A 27,078-nucleotide genomic window follows, 5' to 3' on the forward strand; every position below is an offset into this window, starting at 1 on the left:
CTTTTTAGAAGAAATAAACTGCATGGATTAAATGCTTGTCACAATTCTTGCTGATATTGCTCTGAAACTGAAGAAATTATAAAAATACGCTGACCCACATTTACTGTCTTATCTAATGAAAATAGGCGTTACAAGGTTTAAGGTCACGGTGAGTTGATGATTGGCAGTATTTACGCTGTTCCTGTAATTATTCCTGACGCATACCGGAATGATTTTATCAAAGTTGAAGCGACAAATTAAACCAAAGCCATGCTATAAACTCCATACAATCAATATATCTGTAGTTAATTGAACTTAAACTGAAGCTTTACAAAACTGTCATTGTGTCTCACGTACTTGAAATGACAAAACATACACTCTAATTGATAAGGGCAAAATGGTAAAACGAATAGCCCATTAGGAACTCCACATAAGATTATCGCCGAAAGCGCTGATTGGTTCACGCTAACGTCATTCTGTAGCTATTTTTAGATGAAGCCAGCTATTCGACAGAAATGACATATGGGGCTATTTTTAGGTATAGGATTGCACCATAAAGTAAGTGGTTGCCGACATCCAAATAGCAACATCATTAGTAGACTTGGAGGTGTGAGATCTAACCGTGTAGAAAGAGCAGAGGTAAAATTTCGCCAAATTTCTCGACATTTTGTAATAATGTGCCATTTCCAACCGATGTCACCGGTTTCCTCCTTCTTATAGTGCTAATACTGGATGATGAAATAAGGAAATACATTGTTTTACTACAGTCAACAGCAGTGGGGTAATTGTAGCCCCTGTTTAGTTGTAGCCCCTGCTGCCTATGATATTGATTGATAAGTGAGATTCCGTGAATATGATTGGCTGATACGCGTCACGTGACCCTGTGGCATTCGCAATGTTGCCGGCTCCAGCCGGTCGACATTTTGCCATGTCTCCTGACCGGGCGACATTCGGCATGTTACCCTCCGTGGCGGGCAATAAACCCCCCCCCCCCGGTCTTTCTCACAAACCTGGATCCACCCCTGTATAACAGCTTTCTATGTTCCGTAAACGTGGATTACTATTAGCCCTTTTCAAAGAAGATTGTGGATGGGGGAGCCGCTGGAAAGGTTAAAGTCTTTGCTGGTCTAAGTCAGATCACATCATTCTCCGTATTTGTATTGCTCATTCTAAGTTTTCTTTCTCGTGTTTTCTAGTGAGAGTGGGGCGAGCCCCTTAGCAGTGCAACCAGTCGCTTGACGAGCAAACAGAATTTTGTCCGAAGACTCTTCCTTGGAAGCAGCAATTAACGATTTCTTATGTACCGAATTTGAATTCCCACAAGACGTAATATGCAGCAACTACGAACCCAAGTTTGGACTCTCTGTGAGCAGTCCGAACCCCAGAGCCTCGATGAACTCGTCAGAAGCCTTGACATCCCAAGATGCATTGCAGGGGCCAAGTCCGAGCCCCTGCATTGGACAACATTGGACGAACTGGACGGTTGGCCTATTTGACACATGTAAGTAGCCAACACCACTCCATAAGGACAACCTCGAAGGACACTTGTCCCACCCAACTAAAAAAATTTACCCTTGGCTAAGGTACTGTCAGGTATTTGTAGGGTATTCTGAGGTAAATGAGGGGGTTATTTGGCCCAATTTGACTTGGCCAAGTTATCCCCTCATTTACCCTACAATACCGTACAAATATCTTGCAGTACCTTGGCCAAGGGTAAATTTTTTTTAAGTAGGGCAAATTGGTACATTTATAGCTTTCATTCATGCTAACCTCTGTAATCAGGACACCTGTATATAAATGACAGCACCTGAACGTACATGTATAGGCCTATCATATACTCGTGGACTTAAATGAATGACATCATCAGATTGACGTAAATTCATGACATTTAGTGATATCAATTATCCACAGCCCGACCCAATTCTGATTAAGCCTTTGTTTGTGATTTATGATTTACAAATATCTCGTTGATTGCTGACATGGATGGTGGAATGTTGCCAGTATTGCACCACCAAGATCAATACCGTGCAATCCTGCTGACCCAGGTTGGGTCTTGCAATGTATATCGGAACATAGTAGCTATTTCCAGGCACTGAGCTTGCTGACTAGGCTATTGCAAAACTATTGCATCATTAGTTGAATATCTTCTGCCAAACTAAACTAAAACTTCACACATTATTCCTCGAACTTTCTGGGTGTTGATATCACAGACAGTTCGGGGTTACTGCATCATTTGGGATATTTAAAAAAAATTTATATTGATTTGATAACGTTCAGGTCTTTTGATTTGCAAACACGAAATTCACATAGTGGATTACATAGGATAGGATAGTGGATTACATAGAATAGGATAGGACATTCAGTGAAACAATTTTTTTTCAAAACATGAAGATTCACATAATCATAGTGGGTTACATAGAATAGGACAAAACACTTTTTTCCGTCATTCTCTCAAATTGAAGATGAATTCTTGGACTTAGCATGGTAATAAACATATATTATTTTAAAATTATTGGTAATTAAAATAATATTGACAATTATCAGCTGTTATCAACTTATTGTCATTTACAGCTAGTATGGATTAGGGAGTCAATCTGAATGTCGAGGTCTTTGTGAAACACAAAATTCAAAAATGTCTGGGCAATTTTCTCTTTCTAGGTGGACCAGACGGCGCGTTGCAGTCGATCGACTCCAAGGTGACCTCTGAACTCAGCCCTTTTGATGTCGCAACGATTGATTCATCGGAATTGGACCTTTTTGCCGCACTGCCACCTGGTGGCGACTGCACAGACCTCGCTGAGCTATCATCTCCGACGGACAGCGAGGGAGATTTCTTCAACAGTAGTTACATGGAAATCTTCACCGATTTGAGCGATATTATGAAAATGGTGAGTTGTTTGTCCTAATTCGTGTTCACGATCAACAATGACGACATGTTGTTAAACCTGTCGAGGTTTTCCCCGGGGTTTCTCAAGGTCGGGTGGTACCCTTGGTATTCATGTTGGCATTGTGAAAGGTAGGGTGGCCAACAATTTAAGGTAGGGTGGCTCTATAGAGGGTGATAAGCTGCTTCTCATGTTGAACAAAATTTTCAAATTTTGAGTTCAATTTTCAAATCTTTTGAACAAACAAAATAGGCCTTTAAAGGAATATTTCCGTGGCAGGGAAAATACGTTTCTTGATTAAATTTGTTTCTTTAATTTCTGCCAAATTCTTCTCTCTCCCCTAGGCTGATACAGAACTCACCGTGGAACCGGTCATCCAGTTGGACGCGACCGTCAAAGAGGGTGCGACCGTACAGGAGAACACTATCACGACGTCCACGTCCAAGAGAGGCAGGAAGAGGAAGGCAGCAGCTGCAACCAGTGCGACCATCGTCACTGGAGAAGACCACCGCTACAGTTCCAAACGATCGATGCCAGATTACATCCAGGCGTCAACAAGCGTGTCGGACCTCATCGACATTGAATCCCCTGCCGAAGACGAGGAGGAAACCATCTCTCCCGTCGATAAGAAAAAAACGAAGTATAAGGAAAGGCGACGAAAGAACAACATCGCGTCGCAGAAATCCCGCCAGACGCGCAAGAAAAAGAACAGCGCTTTAGAGCAGCAGGCGGAGGATTTAGAGATTGAGAACGTGGCTATGAGGGCAAAGATCTCAGAGGCAGAGGCCCTCACCAAGGAGTTGAAGGAACTCTTGGTTACTCAGTTAGCTGGAGGGAAGAAGTAAGCCTGTTGTTGTGTTGGCATAACAGCTGGCGACGTAAAAGATGCAACATTTCCTATCTATCAACTTCACAAATTGGGCATTGAAAAATACATCTCGTAACGGCGGGCCGACTCTGATCGTTCCTAGGCCTCATGAGCTCCGCTCCACCGTATATGGGTACGCGTGTGGTGACGGCTGGGAATGTAGTTTGCTCTTTTTAACGAGTTGTCTAATCTGTGAGCAGTTAGATGTGTAAAATGCTACATTTTTAACCCTTTACGGACCACTGCTTTATATCATGCAAACCACTTGAGGCCTGATATTGTGTGGTCTTTGAAGGGGCCATTCAATTTTCCAAGGAGGAAAGGGGGTATGTTGCAAATATAGCTAGTTGGGGGGGAGGGAGAGGGGAAAGGGGAGCTATAGTAGTTGGGCGTTATCTGTAAAACCACAGCATCTTTACTATTCGTTAGTGTGTTGTCTTTCTTGCTATTTGAGATTACTAGCTGCTGGTTGTAAGAAAGCATGTTGGCTCACAACAGAACAGGTGGTCAGTAAGATGTATTTATATAGAAAACGTCATGCTGTGTGAGCTAATGTACTTCCTAACAACTATTAAGCCCTGGACTGTGGTCAGTAACCTTACATGCTACCCTAGGAGGATGTGTTTCCGATTGATTTAGGGGTTGGGGCGATTGGGTTGGCAGCCATGTTTTACATCCCATGATCTCTGCAGAAGATGGGAAACAAAGGGTTTCCCAATAAGTCTTGAACTTTCTTGTACATTTGTAATTCATGTAGTTAGATATACTTGTCACAAAATATTCAGGTTTAGAATGCTTTTTGATTGGATCCACAGTTAAACCATATATCATATATTCCAGAATCGGCCAGATATGTTCAATTTGAAAATGCATTTCCTGTTGCTGTGTTGCCATGGTAACCAGCATAGGTGGGAAACACCAAGACAATGTTCATCGTCGGTAGGGGGTGTATAGTTGTCCCAAACTTTCTTGAAATCAACCTACTCTGTACTCATGTCAGCGAATTGCTGCAGAAATTTAGTGTCAGTTCATCTTTAAGAAAGCTGCCTGAATGTTCTAATGTAGTCATAGTTGACATAGGCACAGTCTACAGAAATTTGAACACAATAGTATATATACCAAACCAACACAAATATCGCTGGTTCAATCATAGGAGATGACTCCTCTGGTAAGAGAATTGTATTTGTGGAAATAAATTGCGGGCAAGTACTTTTCAAAACGTTACTCTTTCTGGCTAAGAAAATAGTTTGTTGAAAAATGAGTACCAGTTGCATTCAAGAAAGTTTCAAGGGCTTTTTATTACATAGTTGGTTGTAAAATATTCTGTATTCCATTTAGTCTACATAATTATGTGAATTTACCCTTTTTGCTTCGAATGACGTGCTATGCACGTCATGCCATATGTTCCGTCTGGTGCGGATGACGTGCATGGGACGTCATGAACTTATGAAATATTGACTCATCTGCACTAGGCTGTAGCCTGTAAACATTATTGTATGCACTTTGGGAACATGGCCACACTTTTGATTATTATTTGATCACTCAGGTAGATGTGACCTCAATTTAACACTGCTAGCCAAATGCCATGGCTCATTGCTGGGCTGTTCTGGCCAAAAATGGTTGACGCAACAAAATGTTGGCCTTCCTGCTTGCAGATCAAAATTTATTGAGAAAACAATGCATATAGTTATAATTTCTCATTTTGAGAGTATAAATTTTTCTATGAAAAAAGATTGGTGACGGTTGACATGTTATTTATTCAGGTTCGAACGGGTCAGTCTAGTGAGCAGAAAGCAGTTTATATTTGTATTGTGTAGAAAAATTAGATTTCTTGCCTAAAATTGCCGTAGAATTAAAAAATAATACCGCCATTCATATTTTCCTTATCTAGAAATGCCAGGTCAATCATTGATAGTTTTCTTTCCAATCTCTTTTGACGTGTCTCGAAAATATCGACTTTGTTTGACAGGTTTTGCTATTCAAAGTCGCGGGGCGTCATTCCACACCGTTTGGGAGTAGACAAGGGGATGATGTCACAACATGCACTGCGTCAAGACGCCAATTGTGACCTTTTGAAATCATTAATAACGGTTCCCATTCTTGCATAGATGTGGTTTTAAAACCGTAGATCAAAACTTTAAAACTTATCACACTTCAGTCTCGTTCAAAGTCTAGTTATTCTATATTTTGTACACTATCGTCTCGCATGCCCAGAAGTGATCAATGTTTTAAATTCAAAATGAACTTTTCTTTTTACCATGTTTACAATGTTTATTGAAGAGAGAATAACTTTTAGAATCATATTTTTTTTCAAATTTTTTTGTGTATTGAGAAGGGGGGGTCCTGAACATTGGAAAAACTTGCATACATACTTAAAAAGTTTAGAGTGTTCAGGCTTTGAAACAATCTGGTATAATAAATCGTTTTTTTATTAATCTAAATGTTCTTGTGTGTCAATTCATGTGCCTCCATTCTGTTGTACCGGAATAATACATGTAATCATGTTACTGTATATCTTTTGTTGTGTACATAAATAGCTCGTTGAACCTGTACAGTCACTATAATGTTATGTAAAGGATTCGAAGAGAAACATAAAAAGATGAATGAAATAATGCAGTGTTTCTGTCCTTCCTTTATTTACTGTGGAAACTTCTCTGAGCAGTCCATTCGATTGTAGTAGTGGTGTCAGTCAAACTTGCCCAGGCTAGGGGGTTTCCCTTTACAGATCTGTCGGTAGTGTTGGCCTTGAAATCAAGAGATCCCGAGTTCAAACCCCGGCAGGACCTTTTTCCTCTTGTTATTTCTGGCATCCACTGATGATTCATTTTAATGCTGGGTATATATTTGGATAATGTAATGGCCGGGTCTATTTGGCAAGCCGCTCGCCGAACAGGCATCCTTTTTTGTCCTGTTTGGAGAGCCGCTTGTCAAACAGCACTAAAAAGCCACCCTGTTCGGCCAGCAGGGCTTGCCAAACAGGTAAAAAATCTACCCTGTTTGGCGAGCTGGAGACTTTCCAACACATTAGCCAATCGGAGGGCTCTCCATTCAGGACAAGAAAAAGTCGCTGTTTGGTAAGCCGGGCTTGCCAAATAGTCGCTTCCTAATGTAATACACTTTTATACATTTATCAGAAGAACAAGTTGTGAGGACACAACCTTCCCAGATGGGGGAATTTCATTCCTAATAGCCAAGGCTTGGGGAATTTCCCTCATGATCAGATCAGTCAGTGAGTCAGTCGAGTGATGGCCTTGTTTTCGGGCAAACTTAGGAATTGTCAGTTATAACGGGAGTGCAGTCCGAATCCCAGACAAGGCCACGGCAGTGGTTGAATTGGAAGGTCTCCAGACCAGACAAAGTAGATCATTATTGCGGCAACTTGCTTTACGGGGATCCTTGCCTGGCAGGTATGGGCCTGAACACTGCACCTCCGAGTCCAAGTGGATTTGATTGGCATCTGCAGTCCAAACCCGTAAATCATGTTATTGACACACTACCCAGTAATATACGTAGAACATAAAGAGATAAGCGCGTCATTAGTGTGTCAGTGCCGAGTTGCACACAACATTCGAGTTCTGACGCGAAGCAGGACGGATGTCAATTGTGATATGGACTGTATGCCATTGCATTAACGCAGAGGAAAATACTAATAACAGAGACAACGATATTTGGCGTTTTCTGTGATTTTTTCATCATATATTCTTAAGAACAGTATACAATGGTATTTAGAATGGTACACAAACATGCCTCAAACAATCACACAACATTTCATTTTATAATTAACAACTAATCCAATTCACGTCCATAATATTTCACAATTAACAAGAGACAACGCTAACAGGTCCTAAAATGCATCGGGCTGTATTGTACGCGCCGGTCACCGATCCAGGTTGACCGCGCTCAACGTTGCTTAACTTCCACTCTGGGGCCAACGCGCCAACCACTGGGCCATAAAGGAATTCCCTCATGGCCGGCGGGTTAAGCCGTGCCATATATACCTTGGGGTACTATACACGGGCCATCATAAACTGTAAGCCCTGAAATATCGGCAGCCATTTTCTTGGCCGTTTCGTGAAATTGCAACTTCAGCACAATTTCAAGTTAGCGTTTTGATAACAACGCAGCAGTACCGTTACTTCGATTTTCTTTTCCACTGCTCTTTATTTGTGTGAAAAGTGCGAAAATAAAAGGCACGCGAATAATTCCTACTTTACAGTTTGTCCTCGAGCAAAACACCTTTACCCTACATTGCTATCTCTTTCGAATGAGTTGGCAGGTATATTGATAACCACACAACTGTAATTTGGTTGAGATTTTCTTTTTGGGAGCCATTGCTTTGTGCCAATATCTGTTAATGCAAAAAAATAAAAGCCACAGAAATCTTAGCAAACAAATTGCAAAATAATCATAAACTGATTTGTGCATGCACTTCAAAGCAATTGTGTGGTAGATTTACCTCAAAATTTAAAGCATACATCAATATGATGTCCAAGTGTCCCAGTTACCAGATGGACGCATGTTATTTTGGTAAATTTACCAATAAACGCAAATTTCGGCTGTTTTTTTGGTGACGCTGACATTACCATCGGCATCTTTCTAGCGCCATTGCATGGTAAGTGAAGTCGGAGGGGCCGCCTTGACTACACACGACATAGATAAGATTCTGGCAGCTGGTTATAGGGAACTGGAACCGCCGAGCCATTTATTCAACTTTTCGACTTTCACCGCCCAAGAAAGGCAAACTTCCAACTTCCTATTCGAGTTCAGATTTGTAGCTCCGCCCCCAGTGCCCGAGCATGCGCACTTCAATTTGTTATTATTGAGAATCATGTGAGAATCACGTGAGAATCACGTGAGAATCACGTGAGAATCACGTGAGAATCACGTGAGAATCACGTGAGTCATGCAATCTTTCATTCATGAGTTTTCGTAGTAAATTCCATAGTAGTGACGTCACTCAATGATTGACAGCTAGGCGCCATGTTTCATTCATGCCTCGTTCTGATCACCCGATACGCGGGAAATGAAAACGAGGTCATACGAACTGGCTTGGCAGTTTCAGTTCCCTTTAATTGATTCTCCAGGATGATAGTGACCAGACAAAGAAGACTGGCGAGCTACAAAGCGACTGGTATACTTAACTTTAGCAGATTTACTGGTAAGTTTTTTAATTAAACCAACAGTTTTGGCAGCATGAAGCAATCAGTTACGTCTAAAGCAATACAGAATATAAATATAGACTGATATGAACTTGTTGACCCTCTCTGGCCTTCAAACTATACATATACTACATAAGAACTAACATTTCATTTTCAATTGGCGTCTTGTAGCCAGAAGCCTACGCCGTTCGTTAAAATTTTGAATTTGTAATCTAATTTGAATACTTTCAATAGCATTCCGCGAAGATGACGTCACTGCAGCTGCTGCCCTCTATTTCCCCATCGCTGAATTACAGGCAATGTCGGACAAACATGTGGTTTCGTAATGGATTCAGGCTTTCTAACTTGGGCAGTTAGATTCAATCTGGCACATGTCCGAGTGTTGGAAATACTACATAATTGTTCTGAATATTTCTCTCTCTGACTCTATGGTATCATTCATGCTAAAAACAATGCAGGGTCAAAGATAATTGACTTTGAAATAAGCTCAAATGCGTAGAAATAAGTGTCGATGTCCGACTGTCACGTGACTAAAACGTCATCAATATCTTATGCAAATGACCTTGTGAGCTATAAATAGTAACTTCGCGGAATGCTATTGCGTAAAAACATACTGAATATAACTTTCAGCCTTTCTGTAGACCGATATACAAAGTGGATTTCTATTTATCTGGACACAAGTTATTACGAACGGTGTACCCCTTTAAAGGGATGAAGAGATGAACTTGCGATATGGAAGAGACGAGCTACTATGACTCATTGACTGCACAACAACAATATACACACTGGAACCTCTCTGTGAAGGACACCATTGGGCATGAAAAATGATCAGCGAGGTGACCTGATTATTATAGAGGCCAACTTGAAAGGAATTTAACCAATTTGGGACCGAAATTGGTGTCCTGAGCGGGTTGAAAATCAAGGTTTTATGTCAGGAAATTGTCATAAAATCTCTGTGGGTTAAAGGCCAACGTCAGTCGTTAAACATTCGAAATTTAGAATTAAATTTGAAAACTTCAAATTGTGTACTGAATATACATAAACACATAACTATGCCGTAGTGTACACAGACATACACATACATTTACAATAAATACCAAATGTCAACAAATTCGTATGCATTATAACTGCACCACATCATTGTATACCGGTATACATATAACATCCTGACGTAACCAGTGATTTTCAATATACTCCCCCTCTCGATATTTCAATAACTGCATTTCTATTTTCCTGGACCACCACTATTTACGAACGGCATACCCCTTTAATAAGGACAAGGCAGATGAACACACGGTATAAGATAGTATGACTAAATTTACTCCCACTTCAGTCCACAGCACAGCAATTCAGTCTCGACACCAAATTTAACTAACACATTTAAACACCCATTTTTTCAGAACTTGCCCTCATAATACAGTCCTATTCATAACTGACATACCCTTTCCTTCGCGTCAGCTGTGCACATTCTACGCTTTGGTGTCGCATAAGCTGCGTACGGACTAGTTGCGTGAATACCACCATGAATGTTTCACGCAAATTACACCGAGACCCAATTAAGTGAAACTTGCCTGTAAATTGCACACTGCTATTAAACTATGCAAGCTACCTGTACATGTATGAATGGTTGTTACTAATAAATGGAGAAAAAAAACGTTCTCAAATCTCCAGTGGATTTTTAAGCTGCTACCATCATAAAATAGGTAACTGTAACGATCACGGAGACTCTAAGAGATAAATTTCTATAACTCTATACAGTCCCAATCACAAGTAATGTCCCTAAATTGGCGTAATGTACGTGTTTCTCAAATGCAACCCGTGGACAACCCTGCACATACATGTAGGTGGCAGGAATGTTATGACCATGACCTACGTAGGCCTACATGTAACCTTCACATAACCCTGACAGCAATATGTATGCAACTTCAGTAGAACCTCTCTATTAAGGATGCCCTCAGGACTGTCCTCAATATAGGTGTCCTGATTAAACTAAGTAAGATCAAACTAAGTGGAAACAATGAATTTGGGACAAAAACTAGTGTCTCTAATAGAGAGGTGTTCACTGAGGGAGGTTACACTGTACACGGCACAGGATCACATGCATAGCTTACACTACACATAGCATAGGGTATGTCAATTGTGACTGGGACTGTAGTAAAGAGGAAAATCAATTCATATTTTACGATGAAATGTTTAGTTAAAATGCTTTTTGAGAATTTTCGAGTAATACAAATTCGTCTTCCTGTTTTTGTTCGCTTTTAGTGCTTTTCTTTTCCTCGAATTACGTCCAAATTTTTGAAGAAATGATTATCTAAGACTTGGAGCTAGATCCCGTCAGCATCAGTATCATCATGAAGAGGTAAACAATATCCATGTAAAGCTGCAGCGCGCCGAAGATGTATTCCTCGGGACTCATGGTGACCTTTCGGTTTTTCCCTCCGACGATCATCTGCGTGTCGAAAACCAGGAACTGAAAATATCGAAATTAAGGAACGGTCAAGTCTAAAACATGCAAGTGGTTCAGAAGAAATACATCATATGCAGGTAGTGCCTGCAATGTACAGCAGGCAGTGCCTGCAATGTACAGCAGGCAGTGCCTGCAATGTACAGCAGGCAGTGCCTGCAATGTACAGCAGGTAGTGCCTGCAATGCACAGCGCTGGGCTGGGTTGTTTGACATCACATTTGCTGAAAGGCACGGCCGTTGTTTACTTCGGTGGTCGTTTCCATGACACGCCACTGCTATGCCAGCACCAGGATTTCGGATTTCAAGTTTTAGCCAGAATGGTGGTACCTACATGTATGGTCAACCTTTATGAAAGGAACACTTACTGATAATTATGTGTGTCACTTATAATTGACTACAAACAGCTCAAATCAATTTGTTATCCGGCGCCCTGGGTTCTAAATGCTTCCAAATCAAAGGGTTTTATGTGTCCAAGTTGTAGGGGGGAGGGGGGGGGTAATGCCCGGGGTTGGGGTTAGTGTTAAGGTTAGTGTCAGCCTGTTGGAAATACCCACGTCTAAAAGTATTCCACCATGCCTTCGAACCGTGACACAGAGAACCCAAGATACTCCCACCTGGGGTGTAGGTTAGAAGGTTCTATTCTAATCTAGTTTACAAAAAATGTAGCGGGTGGGGTTAGTTGCACGCAGGATCTAAAAGACCATCCATACCACGGGGAACTACTTCTTTCCTCCGAACAACATCAGGATGAATAAGAAAATATAGACAACATCTAAGTAGAGTTGTAACGCTGCAACGATGTATTCCTCCGCAGATATTTGGATTTTCCTGTTCGAACCCCCGATAATCATTTGGGTGTCGAACACTAAGAACTGAAAATAGACGTTGGTCAAGATGATATGAATAGGTGGCACCACTAGCCAGGCCTCCAGGTTTAGGACTCGTGCCAAAAGACCTGGGCCCGGTTGTTGCCTGATTAGTTTAACTTAGCGAAACCCTCGGGGTTCCGCCAAAACTTAGCAGCAGCCCATGACAAAACCCTTGAGGTACCGCTACTGGCACTAGCTTAGCGGTGGAATAAGTCAGACCCTGCCTTTTTCAGTTTTCTCTTTTTCCCCTGCCTCTTTTCACAATACAAGTGACTAATGCTGCCCCACCTTTTCAGATTTCACGATGAAACACCAGTCTTCTTGGCGTGAGCAGTGAGGTACTGCTGAATTCGTAATAGTTTTCAGCGACAATCCAGTACTCCCTAAAACCCTTTATCAAAGCCATGCTGCTTGGCAAACAAGGAAAAAAAAGCACAAAAGAAAACATTTTAATTGGTGCAACATTTTCAAAGGGTCATTCTAATCACCGACCAATGCAACATTCCCCGACAATTACGTAAAAAGTGCAGTGCAAGTCGGGTTTTGTCTGTTTTGGTCGGTATTTAGTAAGACCACTTTCATCATGAGATCTTACCAGACACATGAGGAGTGCCCCCAGCCCGGCGTAGACACAGTTTAAGATCTGGTTGGGTCCGATCGTCAGGTAGACAATCATGCAGGCGATACCGAAGAAGAAGAAGACCATACTCAGTGCGAAGAGTAGGCCACTACACATCGTGAAATCCCACTGAAATCGACAAATGGAAATTGTGATCAATCTACTCATGTGGAAATTGTCTGCTGTATAGAAATACGTTCATGAATGAAAAATGAGTGAATTCATTTCACCATGGTGAATACAGCATTTACCGCGGTTAATTCAGATTTTACCATGCTCGCCATGGTGAATGTAGATTTTACCATGCTCACCACGGTGAAATATTTCACCATCCCAATTCACCATGGTGAAATGCAGTCAATTTTACCATCATGATGAATTGTAAGATTTACCACGGTGAAAATGATACACATTTTTCCTTAGGACACGTGCGAATACATCTATTGGCAAAAATATTTCCGTTTATCGTATGTTTCATGTACAGGTAGCATTGGCTGACTGAAATGCAATTTTCCGACCAGCAAATGTTACAGTAGCTCTTACCTTTGTCTGAATAGCAAATGCCGAGATGGCCAGGCATACTGCAGCGGTGATTCCAGCTGCGATCAGGACAATGTTTGTATCATAATAGCTGCTGATTGTAGCAGTCATGTAGGAAAAGGCAACTGTCTGCAAGCAAATAAGGAAACCGTCATTCATATTACATTCAGCATTATTGACTCGGTCATCCTAGTAAACAGTGCTCACCAGCGTACTCTAGAAATATTCATCGTATTGTCATGAAATACCATGATCCAGGAATCCAGGTTTGTATTAAGTCCGCCTATCTCTGATGAGCGACGGCAGCATGCGATGATTGCCAAAACTGCTCTAGAACTTGTTGTTAAAGGAAACCTATCAAGAAACGCCTACAAAAATGCGGAATTTTGAACGGCCCGGTTAAATCTAAGGCGGGAATAAGCTTCCATTGATTCAGGGTTCCCCTGAGGTAGGTGATTATGTGAGCTGGGCATCTGGGTAACATTGCATAACATTACTGACTCCAGTCAATGAACTGCATAGGGGTTATCACCAATTTCGTTTTTTTACTACACTCAGCTAGTCTAAATAAAGATTTGTTCTGTGACTGGATCTCTCTAAGGACAGCTCTTGTAAGACCCAAGGGTGTCCCAAATAGAGCGGTTCTACTACAGTGGAACCCCGGTTGGCGACCACCTCAGTAACGCGACCACCCCGCCAACGCGACCACGATTGTCCGGTCCCGAATGGTTTCCTCTCTAATTACCATTAAGAGACCCCCGCTAAGACGACCACACCGGTACCCCGACCGCGACCACTGGCTTGGCCGGTCCCAAACTGAAAATCAACCCCGCTAACCCGACCACCAGGCCTAATTGCCGTAATCGGTCGCGACCGCGGCATAGTAATTAGCACCTCGCTGCCAAGCTTTGTTGAGACGGGGACAATGGCCATGGGAATACATATGAAAACAAAAAATACAATGTGATTTTGCAGGTATGATCAATTGTATAAGTGTAAATGAATAAATAAACTTTCCTTTTCTAACGTTTTCATGGTTTATTTTCATCACTGAGCCAGTTCAGTACCAGACATGCGCACTCAGCAGCAGCAAAATCATGTGATTTGCGTGATTTGCATATGAACTTATTATAAACGGCGGGTAGTTTGAAGACCACACTTATGACAATAACAAGCTTGCGAGACGTTTGAATGTTTTATGATATGGAGAACTTGGTTGATTTACTACAGTATCATTTTATATTTCTTTAAATATTTTGACTGAAAATAGACTTGATTAAAACTGTAGCATTACTCAACTTATCTTCTCAGGTGTGAATTGCTGATGAATCTTGGAACTCGCCGCTAATTTATTTTCGCATATTTTCGGAATCATACGACAAGTTTACTTCAATCGTCACAAACAGTCGGGTACATGGAGGATGATTCACCAAATTGCCCGCAAATGCGTCACGTCGGGCAGATAATGAAACTTTGTGGATAAAATGAGTTACAAAATTACCTTTTCTAACTCATTCTGAGAATGTAACATGTAATTTTATCGACGAACTGTTCTTGCGAGGTATGATAACAAAACTTTGGAGCGTGCATCATCTCAATCAGGCAGCGTTGCTATGGTAGTACAGCGTACACACGCCATGCAGTCGGCAATTTTGGCGGGAAAAATAATCATGTATTTCGTCTGGGGATTCCCAACTTCCCTAACACGACCACCCCGGTAACACGACCACTCCGACCACGGTCACATGAGTGGTCGTGTTACCGGGGTTCCACTGTACTTACAAAAACACCAAGGCAGATAAAATTTCCTGGGTATTTTCTTCTCACCGACGGGCAGCAAACGAGCGTGATGTACGTTATAAGAAAGGTGGCGCTGAAAGAAGTCAGAAGAGCTTCCTTATAAGTACACACTACATACACCACACAAACTAGCAACAAAAATTGCGGAGACCTGGAACTATTATCGCTACTTAAAGAGACAAAAATCTCTTGTGCCTACCGACATTAAGACTTACTGACAGTGGATTGGAGTATACGGTAGACATCTAAACTAGAGCGCGTATCTCGACACAAGTTCATCGCTCGGCATTCGCGATTATGCCACGCAATTTACCATTCTACGGTATTCCATCCTTCAATACTTACTATGAAATATAGTAGAACCACGAGTTCTGTCTCACCCACATTTTCACAGGATGCCTGAAATTAAAAAAACACAGTAAGAAAAGTATCAGTGTGGCAACTGTAAGAGGAGGGGATACCAATGTTCCCAACAAGCCGCATTCCCAGGTCTTGTGACGGCGCTTGAAGAGATACGCTGTTCGTAATCACTGGTGGTCCAGGAAAATAGTTCTACTCAACACCGCTGTGCCGTTAATATGCATACGAATTTGCCAAACCTTGGTATTTATTGTTTTTGTATATATATGTCTTTACAACGACAACGGTAACGTTTATATCCAGTATGTGTATACAGTAGAACCTCTCTTAGCGGACACCTCTCTATTAAGGACACTAGTTTTGGTCCCAACTTAGGCGTTTCCATTCAATCTTACCTCTCTAATCAGGACACCTCTCCATTAAGGACAGCACTTGTCAGTCTCATGGTGTCCTTAATAGAGAGGTTCTACTGTATCCGTAATTGACAAGATGAACAAAACATTATTCCGTTGGATGGCTCCAAGTTAAACTCAAACAAGACAGTATTTCCATCATTGTAGAAAAACATTTCCTTTCCTAAGACAGCCTTCCTCGGCAAGTTGAAAGGCTTACCAGATTCTCGGCAAGCTGGGGAATCGATTCTCCAGAATCACTACGTATACTTACACAAAAACAAAGACTCCAATGAAGGCGACAGTCACAAGAAGTTGCGCTGTTAGAATCAGATAAACCTGAAACAGATTAGCCAGAAGAATAAGCATACAGGGTGTAAAAAAGCAGTATCGGCGAATTTTATAGTTGAACTAGGATTGGCAATTTGCTAAAAGGTCTCGTCCGTTCATTCACAGATTTCTGCTTTGTATTAACATGTGGTTCGACTATATTTTGTGTCATTTTCTAACACCATGCTATCAATCATAATGCAGTAAGTCACGACTCGGAGCAAAGACTGTTTTAGCGATCGACACCAGATTATGCTGGTGCATGTGATTTCGTAGCAAACAGTGATGACTTCCTGGGTAAAAACGCATCGAATCCTGGACAAACAAAATATTAAAGGCGTCAACCAAGTGCAGATCGCCTGAACAAGGGGGGTACAAGGTGTTCATTGACCGGTGCATTATAGCTTGAGAATGAAGTGTGGTCACCTTCTTAATGAAGCTCCTTCGGATCGCCTTGTCTGAGAAACTGTTCATCTGCTCCGTCCAATCCGTTGCCATCCCTTCCTCAGCATCACCGTCAGATTCGGGGCCTGCTGCATTAAACTGGGATTGGGCCTGAGGGGCAGGGGTTGCACCGTATCCAGGCTGTTGGAATCCAACTTGAGCTTGCCCTTGCTCATATCCAGGTTGTTGCTGCCCATATCCAGGTTGTTGCTGCCCGTATCCAGGCTGGGGCTGCCCATATCCAGGTTGTTGCTGCCCATATCCTGGTTGTTGCTGCCCATATCCAGGTTGTGGTTGAACATAGCCTGGTTGACCGTAGCCAGCTGGATGATAAAGAAAATAGAGAGAAATTATACTTTTATCAGGAAATTGGTAGATAGAAGGGTTGCAGCAAGATGTACTTTTTTTTGGAGGTCCGTAATGTACTTCTTTTTCGAGTACATAATGTACTTCATTTTGGAGAGGTACATAATGTACTTTTTTTTGTACCCTGGGATTGAATAGTGCTGTCCTTAATAGAGAGGTGTCCTGATTAGAGAGGTCGAATTGAATTGAAACAACAAATTTGGGACCAAAACTAGTGTCCTTAATAGAGAGGTTGTCCTTAATAGAGAGGTGTCCACTAAGAGAGGTTTTACTGTACCTCTTTTTAGAGAGGTACATAATGCACGTGACAGTTATAAACACAGTTGTCAACGTCATGCATGCAACTTTGCTGAAACTAAGTGTAACATATGGTGCCTTTCCCTTGCCTATTGAAATGAATAAACATATTACTTCCTGCGAAACTGTGCCTTTATTAATCGCTCGATCACTCTTACAGTTCGTCTGCTTTGGGAAAACAACTAGTCCCACTCCTGCACATGTCTCGCACCAATCTTAAAACAGGGATCGTCTCCAAAGCATTTTACTTCATTACATTAGTATTTGTATTTTGTCTGACACAAGAGCAATGTTGAAACGTACCCACTTCTTATAATTTACGCAACTGGAAATTTCATATACGTAAGTTTCAAATTTCAAATTTTCAACGAACAGTGTTGGCGCTTAATCCAAGATTTACAACTATTCCTACCTTGAGCTGGATATGGTGTTGTCTCTGGTACCTTCGCAGGGTACGGAGCTACAGGTGGCTGCCCACCGGCACCATAGCCCACCGCATCATTATAGGCTGGAGGGGCGGACATCTTTTGTTTCAAGTAAACTGACTACGCTGAAAAGTCAAATTGAACATAAAGCAATCCACAGTGTGTGATTGATTACAGGGCGGACCAAGCAGTTGGTAACAGCAGGGGGTCCAGCAGTCCAAGAAAGATGGGATGATTACAACAACAAGGTGTTCTTAAAAATCAATTTTACGATTCGTGTTTTAGTGGTTTACACTAATTTTCCTAGTAAATCGATGGTCAACTTCTAAGAATTTTCTCAAATAAAGAGGGTAGGCCCCTACGTGCAACTGCCAGAGGTGCAATGAATGATCTGTTTTCATGCCAGGACAAGTGAAAGTGCCTCCTCGTTATCCTAATCTAATAAAAAGGGACTTAGTGAAGGGGCAAAAGTCTCATCAATGAATACCTCACTTCAGAAGTTCAGTTTTGGATATGAAGATGGTACGGTTTGAGAAGTCTCACGCACAAGTGACATGACCTGTATTTGTATAAACGCATAGGCCAATCTCCTTCGAAGAAAACACTGCGTTGACCTCAACTGCCAAGCTCTACTCGTGTCCACCTGACCTATGATAATGCATGATTTGCAGTTTGAGCACATAACGGCCGTCAACGCAGTGTTTTCGTTGAAGGAGATAGGCTTTATCAGTTGCACAAGACTTCTCAAACTTGAAACTGTATGGTACGATCGTTACCAGTATTTTTTCTGAGTAAGCCTAGTAGCCCGTTATCCGGGAGCGAAGTTCCGAAGCGACCGCTTCTTGCCAATTTTGGTCTTTGTTTTCATTTGACCTAGGCCTAGTTTACGCTCTACAGTGAAGCGGTCTCGATTGGTGAAACATTGACTTGTCCTATGCATACCGTACAATGAACGATCACAAAAGTCTGTCAGGAAATCGAGATGACGACACTTCACACCCACACATTCACTTCCCAATCCCACACGAGTCACGACACTCGCCCCATGCAGCTAAGCTGTCAAAATACGTCGACAAAATCTTGCCACTGGCAAATAATTGCTGAAGTAAAGCACGTTATTTAAACACCTAAGTTATCCTACCAAGTTAATAGCAGGTCATGACTACTTTATTTCCCATAGTTTGCCGGAAAAAGCCATTTTTACAGTGTTTTCTTACCTTCCAAATATTTTTAGTTCACTTCCGGGTTGCTCTCCAGTGACTGAAGGTCAGAAAATGTATGGGCTTTCTGGATTTTGCGTAATCGTTTTGGCGTAAAGACAGTGGTTCCTGGGCAATATATTTTCAGGCAGTTTGAGAGACTTCTAGTCTAAACAGCACTAACGTTACTGTGCCTCCACTGATAATAGGCTAAGGCATGCAGTGGTAACTAATCAATGAGGAACCTACGCAACAAACCTGCCAATAGGGGGCCCATGCAGGCAAGTGGACCTTGGTTGTAATTAGAAAGCCATTTCCCAGGTCACTGATTATTGAATATTTCATCCCCTAATTACTCTACATTTGGAAATAGCACCAAAAATGTTGTTTTATATTGGTCCTTATTCTATTTTGATGAGTTATAGGGCATTCCGACTCCAATGCCGGGGCAATGGGCATTCCGACTCCAAAAGAATCGACTCGAATCTTTTTAAACATTTTCTTATTATTATTCATTCATGTATGTTTATCAGCCGCGGATCCAAGGGGGTGCACCAGACGCACGGCTCCTTATTGATGTATACTTTTATTAATTAACCACTCATGAAATTTTGGAACACACCTGTCCAGGAATTTTGATGAGAAATGCAGTTCACGCTCCCTCTTCTTCCAGTTCCTCGATTCGCCGGCCCTCTTATACCATCAACTTATACCATTGTAAATATTATCATGAGGAAAACCCCTTAGCTTCACCCGAACTTTTCAAGCTGAAGTACACCAGGTGTTCGAGCACTCCAGAGAATGGTTTGACTTGTCGGCAGCTTGAATTCCCCAGTGTACATTGAGGCCAACAACTATTTTGGTTGACCTCGATTCCAAACCCTTTTTCAAAATGGCCATTCAAACCATAAAATCAGCTACAAACATTTTTTGTTGTTGGGACAACTTTGGCATGAGACAGGCTGTTTTTCATGCAAAATAGCTTCAAGTAGGACCGTGACTTCTCAAGGAGCTAAGAGAATTATCGACATATCATCAAACTGCAAAAAAGATTTCACCAAAATAGAATGTAACTGTACGTTTGCCTAAAAATCTAAGATTTGCAAGTCATGTCAAACCCGTCTCACATTACACGCTAAATTCATTATTAGTGATGAGCATTTAGTTTGTAACTACAGTGATGAGCAGGCGGATAGGTTCAAATTACATATCATCTTCCTGGCCACCTAAATCCCACACCGAAATTGTCCCTTCAAATCACGTGCACGGAGCTATATAGATACGATCGCCGTGTGCATGGGCATTCCGACTCCAAAAGAATCGACTCGAATCGTAATTCAAATCCGGCATTGCTGACATCATTGGCGCCAAAGACTATTTCTTTTGACCCTGTTGACCTCGCTTCTAAATTTTTTTGAAAAAGCCATTCAAACATTTAAATCAACTGCGAGTATTATTTATTATATCACCGAGCTATGTAAATACGATACATCAAGCAAGCTCTGTCGCAATTTTGAAATATACGATTATCTGGGACACTTTGTACCCAATTACTCTTCCGCCAGCGTTACCTCGTCACAATCATGGCGCTTTTTCAATATGGCGACGAATTGAACAATCCCTGTCATTCATACCCCTTACAGTTAAGCCTTGGTGGCTTCGGCGGTTAGACGGTTGTACTGCGCACTGGATGGTCACGGGTTCGATTCCCCGGCGAATCTATCTTTTCCTGTTTTTTTTAAAACATTTTCTTATTATTATTCATTCATGTACGTTTATCAGGCGCAGATCCAAGGGGGTGCACCAGACGCACGGCTCCTTATTGATGTATACTTTTGTTAATTGACCACTCATGAAATTTTGGAACACACCTGTCCAGGAATTTTGATGAGAAATGCAGTTCACGCTCCCTCTTCTTCCAGTTCCTAGATTCGCCGGCCCTCTTATACCATCAACTTATACCATTGTAAATATTATCATGAGGAAAACCCCTTAGCTTCACCCGAACTTTTCAAGCTGAAGTACACCAGGTGTTCGAGCACTCCAGAGAATGGTTTGACTAGTCGGCAGCTTGAATTCCCCAGTGTACATTGAGGCCAACAACTGTTTTGGTTGACCTCGATTCCAAAGCCTTTTTCAAAATGGCCATTCAAACCATAAAATCAACTACAAATATTTTTTGTTGTTGGGACAACTTTGGCATGAGACAGGCTGTTTTTCATGCAAAATAGCTTCAAGTAGGACCGTGACTTCTCATGGAGCTGAGAGAATTATCGACATATCATCAAACTGCAAAAAAGTTTTCACCAAAATAGAATGTAACTGTACGTTTGCCTAAAAATCTAAGATTTGCAAGTCATGTCAAACCCGTCTCACATTACACGCTAAATTCATTATTAGTGATTAGCATTTAGTTTGTAACTACAGTGATGAGCAGGCGGATAGGTTCAAATTACATATCATCTTCCTGGCCACCTAAATCCCACACCGAAATTGTCCCTTCAAATCACGTGCACGGAGCTTTAGATACGATCGCCGTGTGCATGGGCATTCCGACTCCAAAAGAATCGACTCGAATCTTAATTCAAATCCGGCATTGCTGACATCATTGGCGCCAAAGACTATTTCTTTTGACCCTGTTGACCTCGCTTCTAAATTTTTTTGAAAAAGCCATTCAAACATTTAAATCAACTGCGAGCGTTATCTATTATATCACCGAGCTATGTAAATACGATACATCAAGAAAACTCGACTCTGTCGCAATTTTGAAATATACGATTATCTGGGACTATTTGTACCCAATTACTCTTCCGCCAGCGTTACTTCGTCACAATCATGGCGCATTTTCAATATGGCGACGAATTGAACAAGGTAAATCCCTGTCTATCATACCCCTTAAAGTAAAGCCTTGGTGGCCTCGGCGGTTAGACGGTTGTACTGCGCACTGGATGGTCACGGTTCGATTCTCCGGCGAATGGATCTTTTCCTGTCTTTTTGAAACATTTTATTATTATTATTCATTCATGTACGTTTATCAGGCGCGGATCCAAGCGGGTGCACCAGACGCACGGCTCCTAATTGATGTAAACTTTTTTTAATTCACCACTGATGAAATTTTGGAACACACCTGTCCAGGAATTTTGATGAGAAATGCAGTTCACTCTCCCTCTTCTTCCAGTTCTTAGATTCGCCGACCCTCTGATACCATCATCTTATACCATTGTGAATATTATCATGAGGAAAACCCCTTCACCCGAACTTTTCAAGCTGAACTACACACTGATTCCAGGTGTTCGAGCACTCCAGAGAATGGTTTGACTAGTCGGCAGCTTGAATTCCCAAGGGTACATTGAGGCCAACAACTATTTTGGTTGACCTCGATTCCAAAGCCTTTTTCAAAATGGCCATTCAAACCATAAAATCAGCTACAAACATTCTTTCTTGAAGGGACAACTTTGGCATGAGACAGGCTGTTTTTCATGCAAAATAGCTTCAAGTAGGACCGTGACTTCTCAAGTAGCTGAGAGAATTATTAACATATCATCAAACCGCAAAAAAGATCTCTCCAAAATAGAATGTAACTGTACGTTTGTCTAAAAATCTAAGATTTGCAAGTCATGTCAAACCCGTCTCACATTACACGCTAAATTCATTATTAGCGATGAGCATTTAGTTTGTAACTACAGTGATGAGCAGGCGGATAGGTTCAGATTATCATCTTCCTGACCACCTAAATCCCACACCGAAATTGTCCCTTCAAATCACGTGCACGGAACTTTATAGATAAGATTGCCGTGTGCATTCCGACTCCAAAAGAATCGACTCGAATCTTAATTTAAATCCGGCATTGCTGACATCATTGGCGCCAAAGACTATTTCTTTTGACCCTGTTGACCTCGCTTCTAAATTTTTTTTGAAAAAGCCATTCAAACATTTAAATCAACTGCGAGCGTTATCTATTATATCACCGAGCTATGTAAATACGATACATCAAGAAAACTCTGTCGCAATTTTGAAATATACGATTATCTGGGACTATTTGTACCCAATTACTCTTCCGCCAGCGTTACCTCGTCACAATCATGGCGCATTTTCAATATGGCGACGAATTGAACCAGGTAAATCCCTGTCTATCATACCCCTTACAGTAAAGCCTTGGTGGCCTCGGCGGTCAGACGGTTGTACTGCGCACTGGATGGTCACGGGTTCGATTCCCCGGCGAATCTATCTTTTCCTATTTTTTTTTAAACATTTTTTTATTATTATTTATTCATGTACGTTTATCAGGCGCGGATCCGCACGGCTCCTAATTGATGTAAGCTTTTTTTAATTGACCGCTCATGAAATTTTGGAACACACCTGTCCAGGAATTTTGATGAGAAATGCAGTTCACGCTCCCTCTTCTTCCAGTTCCTAGATTCGCCGGCCCTCTTATACCATCATCTTCTACCATTGTGAATACTAGCATATACCCATGGAGCGGGCAAAGTTGAAATGTAATATACATTAGTTAAATGGGCACGATGATTGAACTACATTAAATTTCTAACGTTACTGAAGTTTTATTAAAGGTTAAACACGAAATGAACTGCATTTAGGGACTTATTGCTGCTATCAACATGCAACCCCCAATAGACTGATTGGTGTACGCTATTTTGCACAATGCATTGAGACCAGTGACAGCAGGTCCTGTTCCAAATAAGGGCCTCACATATTAGGCATATCACCTACCCACTCCCGTACCCAATGCCACTGTCGGACCAAAGCCAGGCGCATGGAGAGTTGCAGAACGCAATTCAAACTGACAACATCAATCAGTAAAGAATAAATCAAAGAGCAAGCGCTGGCCACTGTACATATTTTGTCCATCCTGGCATAACTGTTTATTGATACCCTGACTGCATGTTCCGGTAGGCCACCCTGCAGAATTTGCCATATCACTCCGGTCAGTGTTTCTCGAATAGAACTAAAATAGAATAGGCTAATCATTAATCTCTCTGCTAATACCCTGCACCATGGACCAGGTCGTATAGCACTACATACGTGCTGGAAGCTAATATTGATGTGGCAGGGAGAATATGCGAGAAGTTTGTGTATGCTTTTGAGAATGAGCGGAGCTCTCCAGTCGACGTGCTCTCTGAAAAGTTGTTATTTATTCCAAAACCACCAAGATATTCGACGTATGACACCCTCAGTGACACTCTTACTTATGATCCACACCTACGAAGCCAAAAGTTGCAAGAATTCGACGCATTTCCGAGGCCCAATTTTGAAACAAAAATCGCCTCCTATTTAGCGGCCACAACGCGCATTATAGTATAGATTATCATGAGGAAAACCCCTTCACCCGAACTTTTCAAGCTGAAGTACACACTGATTCCAAGTGTTCGAGCAGTCCAGAGAATGGTTTGACTAGCCGGCGGCTTGAATTCCCCAGGGTACATTGAGGCCAACAACTATTTTGGTTGACCTCGATTCCAAAGCCTTTTTCAAAATGGCCATTCAAACCATAAACTCAGCTACAAACATTCTTTCTTGAAGGGACAACTTTGGCATGAGACAGGCTGTTTTTCATGCAAAATAGCTTCAAGTAGGACCGTGACTTCTCAAGGAGCTGAGAGAATTATTGACATATCATCAAACTCTAAAAAAGTTCTCACCAAAATGTAACTGTACGTTTGCCTAAAAATCTAAGATTTGCAAGTCATGTCAAACCCGTCTCACATTACACGCTAAATTCATTATTAGTGATGAGCATTTAGTTTGTAACTACAGTGATGAGCAGGCGGATAGGTTCAAACTACATATCATCTTCCTGACCACCTAAATCCCACACCGAAATTGTCCCTTCAAATCATGTGCACGGAGCTATATAAATACGATTGCCGTGTGCATGGGCATTCCAACTCCAACAGAATCGACTCGAATCTTAATTCAAATCCGGCATTGCTGACATCATTGGCGCCAAAGACTATTTCTTTTGACCCTGTTGACCTCGCTTCTAAATTATTTTGAAAAAGCCATTCAAACATTTAAATCAACTGCGAGCATTATCTATTATATCACCGAGCTATGTAAATACGATACAAAACAAGAAAACTCTGTCGCAATTTTGAAATATACGATTATCTGGGACTATTTGTACCCAATTACTCTTCCGCCAGCGTTACCTCGTCACAATCATGGCGCTTTTTCAATATGGCGACGAATTGAACCAGCTAAATCCCTGTCTGTCATACCCCTTACAGTAAAGCCGTGGTGGCCTCGGCGGTTAGACGGTTGTACTGCGCACTGGATGTTCACGGGTTCGATTCTCCGGCGAATCTATCTTTTCCTGTTTTTTTGAAACATATTCTTATTATTATTCATTCATGTACGTTTATCAGGCGCGGATCCAAGCGGATGCACCAGACGCACGGCTCCTAATTGGTGTAACCTTTTTTTATTGACCACTCATGAAATTTTGGAACACACCTGTCCAGGAATTTTGATGAGAAATGCAGTTCATTCTCCCTCTTCTTCCAGTTCTTAGATTCGCCGGCCCTCTGATACCATCATCTTATACCATTGTGAATATTATCATGAGGAAAACCCCTTCACCCGAACTTTTCAAGCTGAAGTACGCATTGATTCCAGGTGTTCGAGCACTCCAGAGAATGGTTTGACTAGTCGGCGGCTTGAATTCCCAAGGGTACATTGAGGCCAACAACTATTTTGGTTGACCTCGATTCCAAAGCCTTTTTCAAAATGGCCATTCAAACCATAAACCCAGCTACAAACATTCTTTCTTGAAGGGACAACTTTGGCATGAGACAGGCTGTTTTTCATGCAAAATAGCTTCAAGTAGGACCGTGACTTCTCAAGGAGCTGAAAGAATTATTGACATATCATCAAACCGCAAAAAAGATCTCACCAAAATAGAATGTAACTGTACGTTTGCCTAAAAATCTAAGATTTGCAAGTCATGTCGAACCCGTCTCACATTACACGCTAAATTCATTATTAGTGATGAGCATTTAGTTTGTAACTACAGTGATGAGCAGGCGGATAGGTTCAAACTACATGTCACCTTCCTGACCACCTAAATCCCACACCGAAATTGTCCCTTCAAATCATGTGCACGGAGCTATATAGATACGATTGCCGTGTGCATGGACATTCCGACTCCAACAGAATCGACTCGAATCTTAATTCAAATCCGGCATTGCTGACATCATTGGCGCCAAAGACTATTTCTTTTGACCCTGTTGACCTCGCTTCTAAAATTCTTTTGAAAAAGCCATTCAAACATTTAAATCAACTGCGAGCATTATCTATTATATCACCGAGCTATGTAAATACGATACATCAAGAAAACTCCGTCGCAATTTTGAAATATACGATTATCTGGGACTATTTGTACCCAATTACTCTTCCGCCAGCGTTACCTCGTCACAATAATGGCGCTTTTTCAATATGGCGACGAACTGAACCAGCTAAATCCCTGTCTATCATACCCCTTACAGTAAAGCCTTGGTGGCCTCGGCGGTCAGACGGTTGTACTGCGCACTGGATGGTCACGGGTTCGATTCTCCGGCGAATCTTTCGTTTCCTGTTTTTTCGAAACTTTTTCTTCTTATCATTCATTCATGTTCGTTTATCAGGCGCGGATCCAAGCGGATGCACCAGACGCACGGCTCCTAATTGATGTTAACTTTTTTTAATTGACCACTCATGAAATTTTGGAACACGCCTGTCCAGGAATTTTGATGAGAAATGCAGTTCACGCTCCCTCTTCCTTCAGTTCCTTGATTCGCCGGCCCTCTTATACCATCATCTTATACCATTGTGAATATTATCATGAGGTAAACCCCTTCACCCGAACTTTTCAAGCTGAACTACACACTGATTCCAGGTGTTCGAGCATTCCAGAGAATGGTTTGACAAGTCGGCGGCTTGAATTCCCCAGGGTACATTGAGGCCAACAACTATTTTGGTTGACCTCGATTCCATACCCTTTTTCAAAATGGTCATTCAAACCATAAAATCAGCTACAAACATTCTTTCTTGAAGGGACAACTTTGGCATGAGACAGGCTGTT

The 27,078-nt window shown here is 41.6% G+C and overlaps 2 protein-coding genes across 3 annotated transcripts; one reads left to right on the plus strand and one right to left on the minus strand.

The window, feature by feature from the left end:
- Positions 1–531: 531 nt before the first annotated feature.
- On the plus strand, positions 532–6,190 carry LOC135497758 (uncharacterized). The gene is made up of 4 exons (XM_064787609.1): positions 532–618; positions 1,176–1,480; positions 2,638–2,867; positions 3,209–6,190. The coding sequence occupies exons 2-4, from the start codon at positions 1,372–1,374 to the stop codon at positions 3,707–3,709; spliced, it is 840 nt and encodes a 279-aa protein (XP_064643679.1). The 5' UTR covers positions 532–618; positions 1,176–1,371; the 3' UTR covers positions 3,710–6,190.
- Positions 6,191–7,397: 1,207 nt separating this feature from the next.
- Positions 7,398–19,057, minus strand: LOC135497780 (protein lifeguard 3-like). Of its 2 annotated transcripts, XM_064787668.1 has the most exons (10): positions 19,017–19,057; positions 17,787–17,924; positions 16,694–17,034; positions 16,212–16,276; positions 15,531–15,584; positions 15,168–15,258; positions 13,389–13,514; positions 12,822–12,974; positions 12,068–12,229; positions 11,222–11,361 (listed from the first exon to the last, which is right to left on the minus strand). In XM_064787668.1, the coding sequence occupies exons 2-9, from the start codon at positions 17,896–17,898 to the stop codon at positions 12,077–12,079; spliced, it is 1,095 nt and encodes a 364-aa protein (XP_064643738.1). In that variant the 5' UTR covers positions 17,899–17,924; positions 19,017–19,057; the 3' UTR covers positions 11,222–11,361; positions 12,068–12,076. The 2 variants fall into 2 exon arrangements, with proteins under 2 accessions (XP_064643737.1, XP_064643738.1); XM_064787667.1 differs by lacking the exon at positions 12,068–12,229 and having other exon boundaries at positions 7,398–11,361.
- Positions 19,058–27,078: the final 8,021 nt, after the last annotated feature.

This window comes from Lineus longissimus, chromosome 13, assembly GCF_910592395.1.
Source record: "Lineus longissimus chromosome 13, tnLinLong1.2, whole genome shotgun sequence".
Taxonomy (NCBI): Eukaryota; Metazoa; Nemertea; class Pilidiophora; order Heteronemertea; family Lineidae; genus Lineus; species Lineus longissimus.

What these genes read in the sequence shown, in the direction of transcription:
- LOC135497758 (XM_064787609.1), top strand. Translation starts at nt 1,372, where the DNA reads ATGAACTCGTCAGAAGCCTTGACATCCCAAGATGCATTGCAGGGGCCA. An exon ending in GGTTGGCCTATTTGACACAT is followed by an intron (nt 1,481 to 2,637) that starts GTAAGTAGCCAA and finishes TTCTCTTTCTAG; the next exon opens with GTGGACCAGACGGCGCGTTG. An exon ending in TGAGCGATATTATGAAAATG is followed by an intron (nt 2,868 to 3,208) that starts GTGAGTTGTTTG and finishes TCTCTCCCCTAG; the next exon opens with GCTGATACAGAACTCACCGT.
- LOC135497780 (XM_064787667.1), bottom strand. Translation starts at nt 17,898, where the DNA reads ATGTCCGCCCCTCCAGCCTATAATGATGCGGTGGGCTATGGTGCCGGT. An exon ending in AACACCATATCCAGCTCAAG is followed by an intron (nt 17,035 to 17,786) that starts GTAGGAATAGTT and finishes TTTATCATCCAG; the next exon opens with CTGGCTACGGTCAACCAGGC. An exon ending in GAAGGAGCTTCATTAAGAAG is followed by an intron (nt 16,277 to 16,693) that starts GTGACCACACTT and finishes AATCTGTTTCAG; the next exon opens with GTTTATCTGATTCTAACAGC.